General features: G+C 41.7%; 1 protein-coding gene across 2 annotated transcripts in view; it reads right to left on the bottom strand.

Moving 5' to 3' along the window:
• Positions 1-449: 449 nt before the first annotated feature.
• The window catches only part of si:ch211-243j20.2 (uridine-cytidine kinase-like 1), a 34,005-nt gene continuing 13,252 nt past the window's right edge, over positions 450-21,202 (bottom strand). The window contains exons 3-15 of one of the 2 annotated variants that reach the window (XM_029281497.2): positions 20,386-20,492; positions 19,289-19,459; positions 16,842-16,913; positions 12,395-12,584; positions 12,187-12,248; positions 10,491-10,507; positions 8,121-8,219; positions 7,880-7,973; positions 7,308-7,370; positions 6,992-7,114; positions 6,612-6,719; positions 6,195-6,351; positions 450-4,890 (exon numbers count right to left, since the gene is read on the bottom strand). In XM_029281497.2, the coding sequence (XP_029137330.2) occupies positions 4,814-4,890; positions 6,195-6,351; positions 6,612-6,719; positions 6,992-7,114; positions 7,308-7,370; positions 7,880-7,973; positions 8,121-8,219; positions 10,491-10,507; positions 12,187-12,248; positions 12,395-12,584; positions 16,842-16,913; positions 19,289-19,459; positions 20,386-20,492 (1,340 nt within the window). In that variant the 3' untranslated portion in view covers positions 450-4,813. Of the gene's footprint in view, positions 4,891-6,194; positions 6,352-6,611; positions 6,720-6,991; positions 7,115-7,307; positions 7,371-7,879; positions 7,974-8,120; positions 8,220-9,262; positions 9,283-10,490; positions 10,508-12,186; positions 12,249-12,394; positions 12,585-16,841; positions 16,914-19,288; positions 19,460-20,385; positions 20,493-21,202 lie in introns of both variants that reach the window. The other variant, XM_065963863.1, reaches the window with a different exon arrangement.

Below are 21,202 nucleotides of genomic sequence, written 5' to 3'. Positions count from 1 at the left end.
ACTTCCCCTGTAAACAAAAAGTCTGCTGCCCCCTTGTGGACAATCCACGGTAATTAAACATCAGGACAGAATCTGAGCTACAGCTACAACTTATATTTTTGTAGTTTTGATTTCCGGCCCTCGTTTTTTGGATCTTTTTGTCTTTTTATCTTTTTTTCTATTTTTCATAAATTCAGTTTTACACTTTGTTGTTGAACATGTTACACACACAGGCTGAAACACACACACACATGTACAAACAGGATCCTATGAACATGCACTAAGTCCTCAAGAAGTGACCTTGCACCTCTCCAGCTACCAGACAAACTTCCAGACTTGATCCGTATCGGGACTTGAACCAGCGACCCTCCGGTTCCCAACCCAAGTCCCTACAGACAGATCTACTGCCACTCACCAGTGTTATATTTTAAAAAGTTGTAGAATAGGCAAAGGAATAATCTGGTTAAAACTTTATCGTCAGGTCAGTTTTTATTTAATTTATAAAACTTAACAAGCTGCAAATTAAATCAAAACGTATCTGATGACAGTTTACATACAGAGCAGGTCCAGACAGAAACCGACACACAAACGAGCAGTAACAGTCAAAGTAAAGCCTCCAGACATACAGAGTGGTTGTACCTGCAGATTTGAACATCACATGAATGTATGAATGTTGTTAACAGAAGGTTCTAGTTGATGTTTGTTTGTCAAGTCAAAACTGTCCCGTTAACGAGGCTTCATCTTCAAATCAACCTGTTCAAATGGACCGATGGTAACGGGGGAATGAATCTGTCAGAAGTTTAATGACATCATATTTGAACACTGTAACGGACTATGATGTCATGTGGCAAAGTGACGCTGGAGAAATTCTGTAAAAACATGAAATAAATTAAGATAAACATGTAAAAAAAAAAAGAGCCAGAAAATAAATGTTAACAGAACAAATAAAAGCCTCCATATGGGTCAATGTCTGTATCAACAATATGATCAGTTCACAATGAAATGCTGCTTTAATCTTAAAGGTGACATATTCTCCTCCTCTTCAACCAGTTTGAATAAGTCTCAGAGCTCCTCAAAACATGTCTATGAAGTTTCTTGTTCTAAATCCACTCTGATCCTGTATTTGATCATGTCTATAAACCCCTCTATTTCAGCCCCGCTCAGAACAGGCTGTTTCTGTGTCTGTACCTTTAAATATGTAAATGAGCTGTGTCTGACCACGCCCCCTCTCTGGAAGGACTTTGGTGTACTCGGTCTTTCTCGCTCCATGTCCTATTGTTTACGGTGAGAAGGCAGACTCAGAGGGCAGAACAAACACCTAGCTGTGGGAGTGTCACCCACCTGGGGGAGGGGCTACTGCCCTTTGTGATGTCATGAAGGGAAAATCTCCAAACGGCCTGTTTGAGCACTCATTTTCTGAAAAGTGGAGCAGGTAAAAGACGATGGACTTGGATATTAGTGTTAGAGAAACATGGGGAAGTGGATTTAGCATAATATGTGACCTTAAAGTCAATGAAAAAAACCTTCTAGACAGCTGTTTCATGCTAATTAGCAGCTAAAGCCGAGCGATACATTGCTTCAAACTTTAACAATGACGTTAAACGTTTTTACCTTTTGAAAAATGTATTAACTTTTCTCATTAGTGCAGAGAAAGCTCCACGGGAAGATTTTAACAACGGACAGAATAAAGTTAAAACTTAAATTTTAAGTTTAAATCCAAAATTCAGCAATGGTTTAAAAAATAAACAACAACAAAATATAAAACAACACGTGATTGTTTCCCTTTAACATCACTCTTCTTGTTCAAGTATAAATCCTCGGGCTGTTTGTTGTTTTTTTTAGTGAACTTTGCCTGAGTTGTTCATTAATGTACAGTACAGACCTCTGAAGCTTCACCAGCAGAGCAAAGCCTTTCTAACGCTATAACAGAAAATTAAACGACACGCTGCATCACTAATATATTACATTAAACTAAAGGAACCTTCTCCTGCATCCTCAAAGACTTAGACAGAACTGTCTTTAAATACAAGGCGTTGTTTTTCTTTCATGTAACGTCTTTGGGCAAAAACAAATGATTACATTTTTAAAGATTACGCCGTTATAAGGCCGTGTCCTTAATGTTTTTTTTCTCAGCACCAGAGTCTGTTTTAAAATTGTTTTCAAGGAGGAGAGCGTTCACAGCAGAAAATGGCCACCGGAAATGATTACAACTTGTCAGAAAGGCGCTGTTGACGTAACCGGCGCTCTTTTTACAAATGTATGATATTCCCTACAGATCGTGTCTTGTACTCACATCCTCTTTGCTCCGTGTCTGATCGGGAAATTAAAAAAAAATCTCAAACATAAAACATGCAGTAAAAAGTACCGGAGCAGTGTCGGTCATACAGCGGCCGTTGTCATAGAGACTGTTGTCATAGAGACTGTTGTCATAGAAACTCTCGGTGGGCACGGGTGAACATCGAACACTATGAAGTACAGGGATACATCAGAGAATCGTCGTAGGAACTCTGGATTTTTTTTATTTATTTTTTTCAAGATTAATTATTTACAACTTCTGTTCTCTGAAGGCAACAAGACTTTACTGAAATATTTGTAAAGATCTTCCGGCCGAAACGAGAGTACAAGAATTCAATGCTTTTCTCTGCAGCTTCAGCGACAGAAACACATCACAGACATCACAATCTACGTTATATTCAAGCATTCAGATTATAGATTAAATTGGCACAAATTCGCAGCATCAAGTTTTTGAGATTGCAGTGAAATAAAAATCGGGTTAACCCCGCGATATAGAAACCTTTATACCCTGTTTGTGATGTGACATGCAGCACCTGCGCACTTTAATGTAAACAAAACAAAGTGTCGTGAGAGAGACGCCGGCTTGAAGACAACGTAACAGATTTAAATGTCCAATTTTTAAAGTTTGAGATAACTTTCAGTTTAGATCTGAACCTGAATGACTCAGCTAAAGATTTAGCTTCGACCTTCAATTCTCACAAACAATATGATTAGATAGTGAAGGTGGCCTCTCTCATAAAAACTGTGTTTGTTTATAAGCTGGTGTGTCTCCAACATGCAGATGCATAATGAGAACATGCAGCAGCAGCAGCAGCATTATGAGGTATCTTCTGCCTCCTCCACGCAGCCCGCTGAAGGCCGGACTGTGAATGTCACAGAGGAGGAAATGTGCAGAGAAGTCGTTCCTCTCATGAGCCAACGTCAGAGGAAGTAACAGAACCGTGAGATTTCACCTTAGCGCCGTAACGAAGCTCCACAACGACGATACCTTTATACTTTTTTTTTTACACTGAACCTCAAATTAGCACAAAACTGGCATCCCAGTGTGTGATTGTACATTATAGTGTTAAAGTGATGTGGAAGCACACGAGGCACGACCGGTACACAGCTCTGGACACTCTCGCTGCTTGGAACCTCTACACCTCTTTTACGCCTCTGTTTTACCGTCAGTGCTCTGAGATGTGTTGCCTTGTTGAAGGAAAATGCTACCACAGAGCAAAACGAGAGCAGACGCTATCCGTGTCCCCGTATGCATTAACAGAGTGTGGGGAGGATGTTTTGGTGCTTCAGAGGAAGGGTATCTTGATGGACAATGATCCCATCATGATAATACTCCCAGTACAAAATCACTTTAAAACACCAGTACTCGCTGCATTTGCACCGTAAAGAAACGAGAAGCATGTTTTGATTCTCTAAAATAAAAAAGATTTTAGAGGAAAAACGGGAAGAGCCCCGAACAAATAATTCTCCCTGTACTGCACAGAGTGGCATGGTAACACATCTCGATGGGTAGCACCGGCTCAGAGGTGGAATGACTTTGCCCCCCCGATTACACCTTAGCACTGAGGCATAGCCGCCCCGTCTTACACAGGCTGTAGAAAAAAGGCTAAAGGCTAAAGAGAGGTGATCCAGCACCACTGTAGACGTTAAGAGTGGGCAGAACATGTGTTTGTTTGTGTGTATGTGTGCAAAGCTGGTGCTGTTTGTTCACATGTTGTGCCTTCATATTGACACTGAGGAATTTGATTTCATGTTGAATAAATCTGAATTCATCTGAAGACAACTTGGATTAGGCGCTGGCTATAAATTAAGGAAAGGATTTAAAAAAAAAAAAAATCTAGCGCTTGAGCGTCGATGTCATCCTATTTTGAGGTTCAATGAGGAAGTATGAAGGTGTAACGACTGCAGAGATTTGTTTTGATGCCAGAGTGAAATCTGAAATTGAAAGGAGCTTTAGTTTCTCCATCTATGGATAAAAACCAACGAGCCTCCTGCAGAACAGGAAGCCGTCCATCTCCTTTAATTTGAAGTGTAAACTAAAATCCAAAATTTGCTCTCACTGATCACAAACTCATCTACGGTCCGGCCCCGTGCCCTGAAAAGACGATATTTCTTCTAAGGTGTTTCCATGGCTCATGAAGAGGAACGATCCCGTAAGATTCAGAATCACACACAGACACGAGTTCTCTTATTCCTCCACTTTGTTTGTCGACATCGCACAGAGCCGAGCGCTAACAGGAAAGAGGTCGTGTGTCGCAAACTTTGGTAAACACGTCAGCTGAGGAGCAGATCTTAACTTTCCACAAAGTCTCTTAGAAGCTGAATGCAAACTGATGTGAAGTGAGCCTGATTCTGATTATCCAAACACTAAGCGCTGTGTTCATGATTTCTTTGAATTTGGAATAAAAGTGGATGATTACTACTCCTCTCGTGTGTACAGCGTCACCTCGTCAGTCAGGAGGAAGTCCAGTGAGGCTGTGAGGAGTTTTTACAGCTCTTAAGTGTTTTTTGTAACAACGCTGCAGCACGTCCTCACACTTCAGAAGTCCATCCCCTCGTCGCTCTCACACCAGTCTGACGGAGCGTCGGTGCCAAAGTAACGATCTCCGAAATTACCTTTGGAAACGAGAACAGAAAACACATGGAATAAGTTTTAAAAAAAAGACAGAGGCAGGGAGGGTGGGACGTTTTCCTTAAGGTGACAACGCAAAGATTGGGACCTGCAAAACCAAAATGTGGAGAAAGAAAGAAACCCCGGTCAGGAGGAGGGTTAGTGGAGACAGGGTTGTATCCTCTGACAAATAATTAACTTTGTGGTTAAACTTTTTCCTGCCCTTCAATCAGCGCACATCATCAGGAGTTTAATCTCTTATTCATCCTGCATAAAGCTGCAAAATCTGTAAGCGAGCACAGGAGTAGATTTGATATTGAAAGTGTTGTAGCTACATTTGAATTCAGAATTTTAAATCTCTATATGATTTTCATTTCAATATCTAATTGTAATACCACGGCAACAAAAATAGAAGTCATAGTCACCAAATGTTTGCTCATTTCTTGAGAGGGAGAGAGAGAGGGAGGGAGAGAGAGACAGAGAGAGAGGGAGAGGGAGAGAGAGAGGGAGGGAGAGAGAGAGGGAGAGAGTGAGAGACAGAGAGAGAGCTAGGGGGAGAGAGAGAGGGAGGGAGAGAGAGAGAGGGGGGGAGAGAGAGAGAGATAGGGGAGAGAGAGAGGGAGGGAGAGAGAGAGGGAGAGAGAGAGAGAGACAGAGAGAGAGAGAGCTAGGGAGAAAGAGAGAGAGAGAGATAGGGAGGGAGAGAGAGAGAGAGACAGAGACAGAGAGAGAGAGAGAGAGAGAGAGAGAGAGAGAGAGGGAGAGAGAGGGAGAGAGAGAGAGAGAGAGGGAGACAGAGAGAGAGAGAGAGAAAGAGAGGGAGAGAGAGAGAGACAGAGAGAGAGAGGAGTCCAGCAGCTTTCAGCTCGATGTAATACAGTCTTGATTTACCATCTAATACCTCCATGCATCACATTTTCTTATTGCCCTTCACTGCCTGAGGATAAAGGTTAAGGATAATTCATAAAGTTGTGCAGCGGCTGACTCTAACGGAGCAGCTCTGCGAGGTCGGTGAGTCGAGACGTTCACTTGTTCCTGGATTTAAAATCAGAGGTGACTTGTGTCTTTGTATTCTGGAGACACTCCTCCTCAGGCAGCACTTACCTCCAGTTTCTAACATAATGACCTCTGCTGTACTTTAATTATCACTTATTTGTTTTTATGAAGATTTGGTATGAAGCAACAAACATTTAAAAACTCTATGTAGGATTTCACTTGTTAAAAAAGGTAAAACTAAATTCTCTCAGATGTTAAATATGGAAATTAAACAGCTTCTTTTTGCATCCCTGAAGATGGAAAAAGTCCTCACCTATTCCTGGAATGATGTGAAACTGGTCGTTGACCTCCTTGTCCACGGCGGTGGTGATGATGCGGACTTTAGGGAAGGCGTAGGCCACCGAGTGGACCCCCATCTCTGCCATGAGCAGGGACAACAGGAAGATCTTATCCTCCGCTACATCGTGGTCCTTCAGGGGAGAAGAAAGGAGACGGTGGGAAGTCTGTTTATTTCTTTAAATTATGGTTCAACCTATCAAACATTAGGATATGAATTCCTCCTGCTGATATTATCACTGAAATTTACAAGTTGTTTTCTTTGTACATTTCTATAATGGACAGGAGAGCGAGAACTTTTTATGCTACAACACTTTGCTTGTGTATTTTTCATCCAGCTCTCTCTCTCTTTCTCTCTCTCTCCAAAAGCCTCAAAACAAATCCCCGTACGTACCAGCAGCACTCTGACGGCCATGAGAGCAGCAGCGCCGGTGGACACGGTGCTGTCCATCAGGATGACGTAGTCCTCGCTGATGTCTTTGGGCAGACGGAGGTAATGAAGCTGGAGGGAGGAGACAAGACAGATTGTAACATCTAAAATATCCTAAAACATCGGAACCAGTCTCATTACCTGTATGTTTGTAGTTTAAATCACTTAACTAATGCAAAATAAGAATCATTTTTTTTACAAAACAACAGCAGAGAATAAGTTCATATTGCAGAGACACACACAAAAAAACCATTAAAACACTGATTTAACCTCAGCTGAATGTCTTCACTTTGTCACTCAGTTCAAACAGATTCACAGGTTTGTAACGTTTTAGTCCCACACACCTCTGGTTCTCCCGTGTCGTGATTGGTCTGAATGAGGATCTTTCCCAGCCTGATGTCTTTGCACACCGCCATCAGAGCCTGCTCCATGGTCTCTCCTGCTCTCAGGATGGAAACACCTGTGATCTGCAGAAGAGGAAAAATAAAACGATGATAACACTGCAAAGAAGCAGAACGTAGATGTGAAGTTGGGGTTTTAAAACTTGTTTAGTTGTTGTTGTTTTTTTTTAAGATTCAGACGTGAAGTTTGTGAAGGAGGCAGAAAAGTGAAACATGGTCTTCAGATGAATACAAACACAAACATTTATATCAGACTCACTCGTTTACCGCTCAGCCTCTTCCCGTCATAGACGCCACCCTGAGGTGTCTCCACTGACACGGGCTGGAAAATAAAAGACGGAGAGGAATCAAAACAAGAAGTACAGTTTTTTTTTACTCTCTTCTTTCTCCTTTGACTCTTCTTCTCTTTCTTTCTTTCTTTTAATTTAATTTCATTCTTTCATTTTATATAACTAATTTGTTTGTTTGCCCCTCCTAAAGATGTTAAATATCGTAGAGAAAGGGAAGAAAACCTTGATGGAGTTTTAAACAAACTGTAATACATGTTTCTGTATTGTAAGTGTTATTTTTTAGAATTTCCACATCACAACCTTTTTGACACCACACCACTTATAAAAATGTTAAATATTGTCATCCTTATGTTGAATATAAAATATGTGTACTGTATGTTAAGACATAAAAAAAACAAGAAGTACAAGTTAGTCACCCAGATGTTTGTAAAAGTCATTTGAAGGTATTTTTTTTAAACCTGTTTATGTCAACAGCCTTACAATAGAAGCAGATGGTTAATGTAATGTTGACTCTTTCACACAAACTAGAGGTGAAACTCACCTTGAGAGGCAGGAAGGAGAGGGCGTGTTCGATCAGAAGCCTCATTAATCTCTTGGAGTAGAAGATAAACTCATCCCTGTTCGTCTCCTTGTTCCTACACAGACACACAGAGGTCAGAATATTTCAACCTCTGCTGCTGACTTTTTTTTTTTTTACTGAAAATCCTCCACGTTTTCTATGCACCACTGATGACTCCTCTTCTCTTTACATATGAAAGGTGTGAGCGTGTGTGTGTTCTGACCTGATGATGGTGTGCATGCCTCGGACCTGCGGCGTGCTCTCCATCACGCTGAGGGTTTTGGGTAAAGGTTGACCCTGGTGAGCCGAAGCCAGAGCCGATCTGTGGAAATCAAACATATCCAAAGATTAAACTTCAGAAATATGAAGGAACGATAAGTGATAAATGAAATATCATTTTGCAGGCGTTAAGGACTTCCCCTTTCCCTTAAATGTATGCTTTTGAATAAGTTTTCATTCCCTCAGTAGTAGACAAGGTGGTGTTTTGAGTAGGTCCCTGTACTGTGTGCTAAAAGCAAAATAAATCATTTGATTCAGTTTAGACTGCTGCTGCCCCGACTCAAGTTATCAGATAACACGAGCAGCAGCCCAAGATGATGACACTCTAAAGCCTGGCTCACACTGCAGGATAATCGGGCCGATTTGAGCTTCTTCCTTCCCGACAATCGCAGGGACTCAAGGCTGCTCGGAACCGATCATCGGGTCGTACAGTGTGAGCAGACATGCCACCCCGACTTTTATACAATCAGGGAAAAATCGCACAGTGTGAGCCAGGCATAACTGCAAAGTTTTTAAACACTTTTATTCAGACTTGTCTTTAGAAATGTGATAGCTCAACTGAATTCTTGATGAGTAACATTAAGAATTCAGTTGAGCTGATGTCTGCAGAACTTGTTGCCGTTGCGTTTGAGTGGAGGTAGCAGGGGACTCTGGGATGCTGCTACAAGGCTAACAAAGTTGGACTAAAAACTAAAACAATCTGTGTTTCATCAAAGCAACCAAAAGGCAAAACAAGAAATGCAGTTCAGGAAATGCGCTCATTTCATGGAAATCACTCTCAAACACATGCTTACCATGGTAAAGAGCAGTTAAAGTAGACTAAAGCAGCTTTTTTTTGGTTGCCATTTCTCAGTTTTCTGCATGCTCTGTCCCAACATAAAAACATAAAGCATGCTTTTGCAGGTAATTTTAATGCTTTTCTCCCAAGACGTCTTGCATGGGTTACTTAATTTGGTCATGAGAGCAGCAAAGACATCAAACAAGCATGGAAGCTTTTCTTTTTGTACAGATGATTGTACACATTCTGTTTATAACAAGGCCAGAGTGCAAAACAGCTACAAAGAGGATGCACAAGGCGAGCCTCACATATCCCAGCGGAGCTTCCTCTGAAGGTGAAAAGATTTTCATTTGTTGAGTTTAATTGGTGAAAAGGTTGAATAAGGAAAAAAACACAGGAAGTACAAATATATAAAAAAAAAGGACAAGAGGAGACAAAAGAGAAAAAGAGAGGGGGAAAGAAACAGCATTAGAGCAGAGAAACAGCTCCACTCCATCGACGCTCTGCAACACTGAACAAATACTCTGACGCTCAGGGCGGAGGAGCTCGATTCAATTTGTCTTCAGAGTGGGGTCATTTAAGGGGACTCAATCCATTCACACTCCAACGGGACACTTTGGGAGCTGAGAGTACAGATTAGTCGTCCTTTACTTCTTGGGGCAGGGAGCTTACACAGTTCTTAAAACAGCACAAAAAACACTGAGAATTGATGATTTCATGTGACTGGTGATATTTTTTTACTTTTAGTTTTTCTTGTGATGTGTCCTGTGCCCACAGCTCGTGAACACCTGTGAGTGTTTTGGTCAGGTGTTCTTGGGCTGCACAGTTAATCTGATTCCATCGTTATCAGGATATAAGAATTAGAGCCTGACCGATATGTGATTTTTTTTGGGTCAACCGATAAATGTAGATACAAGGAAGAGAAAAAATCTGATACTGATAAATCAGCCAACAACTTCTTTTTAATCAATGTTCAATCTTTAGAGATAGATAAATAACGGTGGGTAAAGGACGCTGGGAGCTGCGCCTTTTCTCCGGGTGGCTGCCTGCTGCTGCAAACGCTCTCTCCTCATGGGGAACCAGCAGGTGTATATTTGTTTATAAAAAGTTTAAAAAGCTGCCTTCTGCTTCTGGTAATAATTTATTTTGGTCACTACGACTCCATTCCTCAGCTTCAAGCAGCCGACAATGAGCTGAGAGAGGTTTATACTGATTTACTGACGGGCATTACATTTCTGTGTCTCTTTATGATATATTATTCAACCGACAATTTGTTCAAGGAGAAGGAAGAAATCCAGAAAGGAAGAGACGGAGATTATTAATGTCACTGACAAGACACCAGAATGAAAGGTGTTCTGGGCGCAGAGGGAAAGTACTCGCAGATTGCTTTTTGATTTTATAAGAAGAAAAAACAGCAAAACACGACATTCATTTATTTTGTCTTTGTTGACAAAATAAACTATGACAGAGTGAAAGCAGGAAGAGAAAGAAACAGGAGGATGGAGAAGTAATAAAATAAAAAGGCAGCAGTCGTACCTCACAGTGATCTCACGCTGGAATGGTTACACAGCAATTCAGTCAGGCAAGGGCGGGGAGTCGTGCACGCACACAAACGCACAAAGGTTTGTGTGTGTGTGCAAACAATGAAACACAAGAAGAAAAAAATAAACATGAGGAAAACTGATCTGAAACAACAAAGGCAAACATTTACAGCTGAATAAATGTTTCTTTGTGAGAAAGAAGCTTCATTCTTTTCTCTCACTTTGTTTATTTCTAATGAACTTTGGAGATTAAACTCATTTTAGTGGAGATTTTTAATACAAGGAGACACTCTTATAAACCTCTCAGCAGATCATTAAATCTCACAGTTACTGCTTGCATGAATTCACAAAACCCTTCATGCAGGTAGAAGTGATAAAATCTGATGAATACACCAAAGAGAGCTCTGCATCCGGCTCCCCTGTGGAAGTCTGTGCTCCCTGTTACTTACTGCAGGTGTCAGAAAAAGTGAGTGTGAGCGATGTTGTGTGTGTTCTCCTGTAGTGGTCATTAATGAACACGTTGAAGGTGGAACAGATCATGGTTTGGTACAGGTCATAAAGCGGCTGACAGTACAGTCAGGTGAGGGAAGATGGAGGACAGCCGTCCTGGTTTTATGCGCTCGTTTATCTCAGGTAACTGGACCAAGACTTTTAATGGTTCACCTGATCCGCCTTTACCGAGTCGGGGGGGGGTGGTGGATAACGAGACCAGGGGGGAGGCTTGAAAAAGATCTTTAAATTACTGAGTTTGGGGAAAAACCTAGCCTAAAGGGACAAAATAGCATGAGATTAATCGTGATTACAGGAAATTAATGCATTAATTTCAGACCCTAATTAATGGCGTTCAACTAGTTAATGCTGACAGCCGTATTCATTTTACTGTTTGGCTTTGTTGTATATTTAACATCCTTATCCTCCCTCTTTACGTATGTATAAAAGCATTTCCTCAGACCTTGTGGGGGGGATCGTGAGGTTCGGGTGTGTCGTATGAAAGTGCTCACAAACAGTCTGATCGATTAAAAAGAAAAGTCCGGCTTTCCTGCTGTTTTCAGTTTGTTTGACCAGCAGAGGGAGCAAGTGTTCAGAGACAGAACAAGGTTTAACAACCTGAACAGGACGGCTGCAAACAGACCTGAGGATGCATTTACTACATGTGGGAAAAATAAAAACTGATACTGATGTATCTGTGTCAATTTTTTGTGCAATGTGAAGCTACAAGCTAACTTAAGAGCGCTAACATTAGCATACTAACACAACAATGCAGGCCACAGGCAATTGTAGCCCAAGCAAAGGACAATTTTGTCCGCCGTTATTGTCATGGTGAAAGTAGCCAACAGTTACTTTGGGGAAAAGGGTGAATTAGCTGACCATGCTTTAACCAAACCTTTAGTAGCACTATCTACTATTTAGATTATTATGAAGCAGAGTACCGAGCTGTGTTGTGTTTAAAACACTCCGCCCTCACAGAAGGTTCTGGTGTAGACGATACAAAGCAAGCTGTGAAAACTCCTCTGAGCACAACATCAGGTAAACAAAGCCCTTTATTCTACACAGAGGAAGGAAAAACAGAATCACAATCTGTAATGTGGAAAAGCAAAGATTCAAACAAACGTTCAGCTGAATCCGTGAAATCCTGTCCACAACCCAAATCGAATAAAGAATCTAACAAAAACAAGCGGAGGACTTCTTACCTTTTCGAGCTGACTGTGAACGTGCTGAACAATCAAATCCAGGGCTACAAAGTTTTCTCCTCCTGTGAATAAAAGGAGTTCAGGACACAAAAAGGAGAGAATTTAGGGACAAAGGACATGCTCACTTACAGTAGGGAGAACTACTGGTAAATGAAAACAAGCTCATCAAACAGGAAACAAACTTTGACTACAGAGACTCTCCACTGACCTCTGGGCACCACGATGTCAGCAGACTGCACCGTGGGCTCGATGTACTGCTCGAACGCCGGCTTTACGAACTTGTTGTATTGTTTGATGATGCCGCTGATGTTGCGTCCACGCTGTGAAATGTCCCTCTTCAGCCTCCGTATCAGCCGGATGTCAGAGTCTGTGTCCACAAACACCTTCATGTCCAGCAGCTGGCAGACAGGAAAGGGAAAGGTGAGGAATGAATGAGCTTAAAGCGTGTGAATCTTTTGTTTCCTCCAATGACTTGAAGGGCAGTGAATAAAAACAGCATGTGGACAGACTGCACTGTGACAAAATAAATATATGCTGGGATACTTCCACCATTCGATAGCTCAACAATGAGTGCTAACTCTGTAATTCTTCAAATGTTAAAATGACATTGCTCCCTTTCTTCCCATTCATAACATGATTGCTCTTTGTTGCATCAATTCAATTCTTGCAGAAGAGAAGTTGAGCCATTGTTTAGCATCAGTGACAACAAATGTGCATAATCATAAAAATATTAAAAGAATAACTGTCACATTAAATTTATGTTGATTGCCACTTTTGGCTTCATAACTCCTCAAACCAGCTGGTGACGCCACCGAGTCTACGTCCATATACTATGGTGAAACGATGCCCTTGTTAATGTCATCTGTCACCATTTTGTCACTGTGAGGCGTTTTGAAGCTCGATGACTGTCGTAAATGTATCTACACATAACTCTAGATCAATAAGGAAAGAGGCAAAGAGGTGAAGCTGAGGCGAACCCTTAAAAAAAACCTCCAGACAACAACAGGACGTCCACCTGTTCAAATCAGCTGCAACACTAATGATGTAAATCTTTGAATTACTCCAACAAAGAAATGAGTTATTGACACCAGATCCTTTTTCGTACCAGGGTGTAAGCTTGTTTATTTTCGCCTTAAAAACTGGCATTTTTTGGGTCGCTGGTGGCGCAGTGGTTAGTGCGCGCGCCCCATGTAAGGAGGCTGTGGTCCTCCAAGCGGGCGACCCGGGTTCAGGTCCGACCTGTGGCTTCTTTCCCACATGTCATTCCCAGCTCTCTCTCCACCGTCCTATCTCTCCAATAAAAGGCACAAAAAGCCACAAATGTTTTTTTTTTTAAAAAGGCGGCAGCCTTAAGTGGACATTTGAGGAACTGCAGGTTTTTTTTACATTTCAACTTTGGCTTAGTTTTTTTTTTTACACTGCAGGTTGTAGCTTGATTTAAATTCACAATGTTTTGTATTCTCCTTAAAAAAGTCTAAGATTCTAGCTAAGGGGGAAAATTAGAAGCTGAACAAGCGTTTGGTTTAAGTTGTCAAACATTTAAGTCAATTTACTTCCTGTTTCAGTGAAGGACCTTGTTACAACATACATTGATATGAAGAACTGTGTGTGAAGAACTACCAACCAACGTCCCAGACGCCCAGCCTCCACCATCCGATTGAGTCCTCCCCACAACCACCGATTTTCATATTCATGCACGACCTGCTCCGACCTCCACCTCAGCGGCAAGAAAGACGGGACAACAGGAACGCCGGGAATACAAAGGAAAAATCCTGCCTGCATCTAATCCCCTTTTGTAAAGCGTCTCCAGATAACACTTGTTATGAATTGGCGCTGCACAAATAATGATGGATTGATTGATTGATTGTATGAATGTAGGAGGGAGGATAAATGGCAGACTGAAGGGAGGCTTTCATCTTTCAGTAATAGAGACAAACATCGTGTTGCTTTGCTGCACACTGAAAGACTCAGAGGAAAATATTCTGACAGCCTCTTCCATGATTTGACATTTTAAACATGAAATGTGGCGTCTTGAGTCATGACGTGTTGAAGAATCAAACGTGTTAACCGAGGAGACATCAGTTATCATCGTCACTCTGAAGAGTAAGTCAGCCGTTCATCCGTCCAGTGAGCTCCATTAAACTGACTCAGCAAAAACCAGGAAGAATCAATGAGGCAGCGCCACAGCGGAGCGCTAACAACAGAGAGGCAACACCAAAACAAGTATCGACGCCAACCGAGGCAAAAAGAAGTTTGTGAGTGATTTAAATGACGGTGACAGCGGGGTGTTTGAGGTGTAACTCAGATGCACAACAAGCCGCTGTAAATCTGGCAAACCAAAAAGACGGCATGTTGCTGGATAAGCACGGCTGTCGGCCTCTGGGAGGGGGAGGGGCATGAGGAGTGGATTGTTCCCGAAGGTTAAGAGAGCAAGGCCGAGGCTGTAGATCATTTTCTAACCTGCTCCACCAGCTGCTTTTAGTCAACGGTTCAACAGGATAAAAGCAGCTTTCAGATCTGCTTCTTGAATGAGTTCCCCTCGTCCTCTCCTGCCCCTCACTGTCCTCAGCATCGTCTCTGAACTCGCTGCCCGAGCTAACAGTTCAAACTGATACGGCACTAGACCGCCGTGGTCGTGGTCGACAGGAGACCCTGGAGAGAAGTCCTCGACTTTAAAGAACATTTTGGTGCAGCAAGAGTCATTGCTGCTTCTTGAGTCATCGCTCATAGCTAAATAACCTTCACCATTAACTAAACGTACTCATCAGTTTATGTGTGTGTGTATTTGTGTGTGTGTGTCATGTTGTGGCTGATGTAAACGGCACAAAAGAGTGAGTGGGTGTGTCTACTTTTTTATCCAGTTCTGCCACCAAGCAGGCCTGCTTCGATGTAAGATTGTTGCCATGGTTTGGGAAAAGTCAGTCTTGTCTAATAAAGGTGGTGAGGGGGGGCAGGGGTCTCTGGTTTTTGCAGCTTTAATCTGCTTAATCCGTGCGCAGACACAAACACCAGGAGTATGTCTCGCGTTTTGAAAAGTTCTACATGTACATCAACATCATTAAAAGGAAGCCATGAGAAGAAGATTCAGTTTCGATATGAGCAGGGCACCTCAATCTGTATCATTTACAAGAGAGATGTACAGACAGTTGACCCTCTCTCTCTCTGAAACTGACATGATTCTGCTCTCTTGGTGTCTTGTCTCTCTCTGCAGGGGTCGAGAGGGAATTTTAGTTATGTTGCAAGGAGTTGCAAGGTTCAGGCACAGTTTAAAATTTGTGTTTGAGGTCTACATGTCTGCATTCTTGCATGCTGTCTCCCTCCCCTTTCTCTCTAGTGCGCGCGACAATTTTAAGAATAAATAAAAAATTAAAAACAGGTCGTACATATATTTGGGCGGCCCACCGAGGTCCCATCCACGTGTGGGAAACACTATAATGACAAATGTAATATTTATATTTCATCATCACATCTCGTTCATGTGTGAGGAGTGACCATTAGCATATCAGATCTGCAGCTACAATTGACTTCAACTACGAGAATGGACACAAAGCATCATCAATCACACAACGGACCATGACTGTTATTAAGTGAATCAGAGGGTAATCAACTACACAGCTGCGTCCCAGGGGAGACTTCACGCCTTATCACCACGGTCCAGCTCACACCCTCAACACCAACGTAGTAAAAAAAAAAAAACCCTGCAGAATTAATTTTCTCCTCATTGACCAGGCCTCCTCGTCACACACACATAAATAGAAAATACGAGCTGCTGAGGGCTCAAATTAAAAACAAACGGACTGAATTAGGACTGTTGTGCCATTTTATTTCTTTAAAACCCGACTCAGTTCAAGAGCGGAAAATTAACAGAATTTTTTTTTAATGAATATCTGTATTTATTTAGCCGTAAATATGTGTGAGGTCATTAAAGACATAGTATGTAAATTCTGCCACCAGGGGGCTCTTAATCAAAACAAAAAGAAAAGATGACATTGAGGCTGGTGGGGAATCATGGGAGTGATTCTCTCTGCTACTCAACACCCCCAGAAAAATATGTGTAACATAGGTTTAGACATTTTAGTGCAAACATTCTACATAGTACACCTTTCACTATTTCTAATAAATAGAAATATAGCACATAATAAAATACATGTCAGCTCATGCGAACATTTTATATTTGGGATATTTAATTTAAAGCCAATATTGATCCTCATCCTGTCACCTGAGAACACATGAAATAATTCATCCCACAGATAAATTAGCTTATTTAAATGCCTTGACTAAGATTCAGAAGACTTTGTTCTCTATTAATCAGTCCGCTGGTCGACTGTGAGCGGACATCATTAATCAGGACCGACAGAGAGAGCAGAGGAAGAAGAACCTGAGAAAAGGTTCTCCATTGACTCCAGACAATTAAATATTTATTTGCATGGCCTAATGTGGAGCATCTGTGCAGTTTAAGAGCTGAAGGTAGTTAAAAAATCCTGTTTATCTGGTGATAAACACTTCAGGTATATGAGAGTTAAAACTGAATAAAAGCGAAAACAAGAAGGGAAGATTTTGCAAAAACACAGTGAAATACAAACAAATACAAGTCAATAAAAACTTTAAATCAAAGCAATAAAGGAACTTGACATAAAGAGATCAGTTATCCTCACCTTGAGCAGCTCCTTGTTGGCAAAAGCCAGGATGCCCTCAAAGATGACAACGTTTGCCCCGTACACGGTTTTCTGAAAAGAAGGAGAGATGGAAAGGATTGGTTCATTTTTTCTACCAAACTTAAAGGTCACATATTCTCCTCCTCTTCAGTTTAAATAATTCTCTGAGCTCCCCAAAACATGTGTGTGAAGTTTCTTGTTCTAAATCCACTCTGATCCTGTATTTGATCATGACTATAAACCCCTCTATTTCAGCCCTGCTCAGAACAGGCTGTTTCTGTGCCTGTACCTTTAAATATGTAAATGAGCTGTGTCTGACCACGCCCCCTCTCTGGAAAGGCTTTCTCGCTCCATGTTCTTTTGTTTACAGAGAGAAGACGGACTCAGAGGGCAGAATCAGGCTCTAATCATAACATTAAAAAAATAAGCTATAGGCTCACGAGTGTCAAACTGGACAAACCATCCCAACAAAGATGTTTCTTAAAAAAAGAGAAAGTTTTCACCTTCATACTCTCTACGAGCTCAAAGCCACAGAGCTCTTCTTTTACATTACTTTATTTCCTGTAGTTAAAGTATTATTGATGTTCCAAGCCAACTAGCTTTCCAATTGGTTAAAGGAAAATTGAAGTTCAGAGTAAATGACTAGTCTAGTCTCTCCTGAACATATTGGTCCTGTTAGTTTTGTATGTACTTTTTGTACATATTGTGGAGAAAGGTGTTGTGGGTAATAATTCAGATATGATGTTTATTGTTGCAGAAAACCACACAAATATTTTTCTGTCTGAATAATAAATGCTGCACAGATTGTGAAGACAGAAATACAATAAAAAGAAATGCGCAGTGTGTGTCAGTGATGATAATAACTAGACCTATTTGGTTGTAAACATGTTTATTTCTGCTGTAAAAACTGATTTTTGTGTATGTGACTTCCTGTGTTCCTGCAGCCAGCCTCAAGCGGACACCCGACAAACTGCAGGATATATTTGCTATTTCACATTGGCTTCATTTTTCAAGCCCGGATGATGCTGCTTGGATTAAACTATTGGTGCATGTTCTTAAACATCCAGAGAGAGTGTGTGTGTGTGTGTGTGTGTGTGTGTGTGTGTGTGTGTGTGTGTGTGTGTGTGTGTGTGTGTGTGTGTGTGTGTGTGTGTGTGTGTGTGTGTGTGTGTGTGTGTGTGTGTGTGTGTGTGTGTGTGTGTGTGTGGAAGTGAGAGAGAGAGATTAATCACTGTCTCAATCAAAGACAAAATGGTGCTGAGTATGCCACAATCCTATTACCTTCCACTGACCGGCTTCATGCTAAAGTCAATGGACTGGACACTTCAGTATTGATTCAGAGAGAGAGAGAGAGAGAGAGAGAGAGAAAGAGAGAGAGAGAGAGAGAGAGAGAGAGGGAGAGAGAGAGAGAGGGAAGAAAACAAAGCGTTCAGGCGAGGTTTGTGTTGGAAAGCAGAAAGTGAATTCTAAAGAAACAGATGAGTGTTTATCGATTTGTTCATTTCCCTGTTCTTCACTCTGAGATGATTTAGTGGTTCTTTAACATGTGAAAGTGAAGCAAGAGAGAGAGATAGAGATAGAGAGAGAGACCTGCAGTTTTACCAGAGAACAAGAAGCAGCAACTTCATCCTCCTCTCCGTCCATATAAAAACAGACAGACAAACATAAACACAGAGTATATACAGCCTGGAGCCTCCTGGCGGTCCTCGGGACCCCTCGGGGGCCTCGGGCTTAATTACATTCACCTCACGACAAAAAGGAACCATAAAAGGATTTCAGAGGCACAAGTCGTGATGGGCGGTTTCCCCGCGTGGTGTTGCGTCTTTTCAGCCATGAAATTACTTTGCAAAGAAATGGAGAGGAGTTGTCAGAGGGCTACAACACCAGATTGATTCCTCACGATGCTCTCGGGAGAGGGGGGATTTGTGCTCTTTGGCTGGGTTAACGTCCTGTACACTAAATCCTTAATAATTAGCTAATTAGCAGGCGTCTCATTTGGCACCAGCTCTAGAACATCCCTAAGGGGTGTTGAGGGATTTGTAACCATCATGGTGACTTTGTCTGGGGAATTGAACAAAAAGGATCATGTCGTTAAAAAACACAGCATGCAGATCTGAATATGCAAATCACGCTCGTTTCAAAAGCTTGACCTTACGTCCAGGTGTACCCGTGGATTGTGTCGATGTACGCAGCTGAGGAGGAACAAATCTGAATGTTTTTAAAGATTTATTTTGGTGCTTTTTTACCTTTATTTAAAGAGACAAGGCAGTGGAAAGAGTGGAGAATGACATGCAGAAAAGGAGCCATGCGTCGGACTTGAGCTTTGTGGATTCCAGAGTCTGTACATGTGGCGCACACAAACTAACCGCTAGGCCACTGGAACCACCAAAAAAATGCATTTAGTCAATCGATAGTTGGCAGAGGTTCAGTTAGTTATACGGTCTTACCCATTCCTTTCGTCTACAGTGAGACGTGAAGTCGTACACCGGGACTTTGATGCTCTTTCCTTTCTTCAGCTTTCTGAGGACGGTGACCAGCAGCTCAAAGTCGAAGGCATCGGGATGGTCAAAGTTGTACTCGTTCTTGGCAGCAAGCTCCTGCTGTTCTTTGTTCAACACCTGAAGAATGAAAAAACGACAGCAGCTTGATAAGATTATTATCACCCTGATGATAAACTTTAACAGGAGTTGATATGTCCTTTAATGCTGCGGATTTAGCCACAGACCTCACGCTGCATTTCATCTCCTCTCTGCTATCCGTATTTGTCCCGCTGCCTCTCCACCTTAAATACTGACAGCACAAATTCCACTAAAAGTATGATGGTTTGCAGGATTACAAAGTGAAACTCCTTGTCATTAAGATGCTCACATGACATGACCAAAGATGTACACTTTCATTCGACTACATCACACCCCTCGCTCCTACACTTTATTGAATGTGTTAATTTGTAACATTTAGCCGCCTTCTTGTTCAGAAGCTGCTCACTCGCCTGTAAATAACACCATAAATTGATGTAACCCATCGCTGCATGCACGAGTGAAGACTTAAACCATCTCCTTCCAGCTCTGAATCTATAGACACGTGCTGCAGATATAATGGACTCTGAAGGATCCTGTGAGTAGAGCGAAATGAAAACAATCGAAGCCCGGTCCCAGAGGAGAGAGCGGTATAATTGATATGAACTATTGTGTTTAACGGTTATCAGTCCGGAGCTTTTTTTACTTCAAACGCTGAGATCAGCACTAATGATCGAGTCCAGGCGGGAGGAACAAGTGTGTGTTCGACTTGAGATTTGATTTAAGAATTAATCTCCACTGACTTGGGGGAATTGTTTTTAAATCAAACTCTAATTAATTATTATGAAAGACCTTGTTCAAAATGCTGACCAAGGTATTGGACACATTACCGACATAAGAGCAATTACAGAAGTGTTAGGGAGCCGTTTTGTTCTGGAATAATCACCACTGAACAAACGCTTTCAACCACAGATCTTAAATGTATTTTAAAGGAGACGTTACGCTGAGTAATAACCTGGATTTTGTACCTTGTAGAAAGAGTCCATGGAGAGCAGAACCACCCAGGGAACGTCCAACGCTTCAATGATCTTGTTGGCGACCGTCGTTTTACCAGAAGCACTTCCTCCACACAGACCTTCAGGAGCAAGGCAGAAAACAAAAACACTGTTCAAATCAAGAAACATCTTTGACATCTATAGGAATCAAACCTTACAGTTCTTAAAGGAGTAATATGTAACTCTGACCCCTAGTGTTTACTGCAGTCCAAATTCTAAACATTGTAGAGAGCTGTCTCACTGAAGCTTCAGTGTTTATCCAGCTCTGCATGGGTCTGTAAACCTTTCTGTGTTCTAACCTCTCTCCATTTTTCAAAAGCATCTCCAATATTGATCCTAGTTTGAGCACGTTTCTGCTCGTGGAGCTTATTAGAAACACGCAGAGGCTTTTTAGGTCGGGTACAATCACTTCTATCTGAACCACTTCTCTTGACCGCTTCCATCGCTGCAACACCTGTTGGCTTGCTTGTTGGTGAAATTTGCTACCTATAAATCATCCTCTGGGCTGAAAACAAAACACCAGCTTTAGTCATACTTGACAGTGTTGGTTAGACTGTACACATTACAGGCTGTAGGCTGATGGTGATAGACCCGGTGCTGTATTGAGGACGCTACTTGACAGGCTGCTCTTACTCTCTTACTCGATTTATTCTCCAGTCAAATAGCATTTAATTTGAGTTTAATTGATTACACTAGCAGTTATCTTTCAACAACAGAGGGTGCTATATTGATTACAACAAGCATGATCACTCTCCAGAGTGCCAAGCAGTGATGCACGTACATGTTGAAT

This window comes from Labrus bergylta, chromosome 15, assembly GCF_963930695.1.
Source record: "Labrus bergylta chromosome 15, fLabBer1.1, whole genome shotgun sequence".
Classification (NCBI taxonomy): Eukaryota; Metazoa; Chordata; class Actinopteri; order Labriformes; family Labridae; genus Labrus; species Labrus bergylta.
The sequence above is the reverse complement of the archived record's forward strand: the minus strand, read 5'-3'. Positions and strand labels throughout refer to the sequence as shown.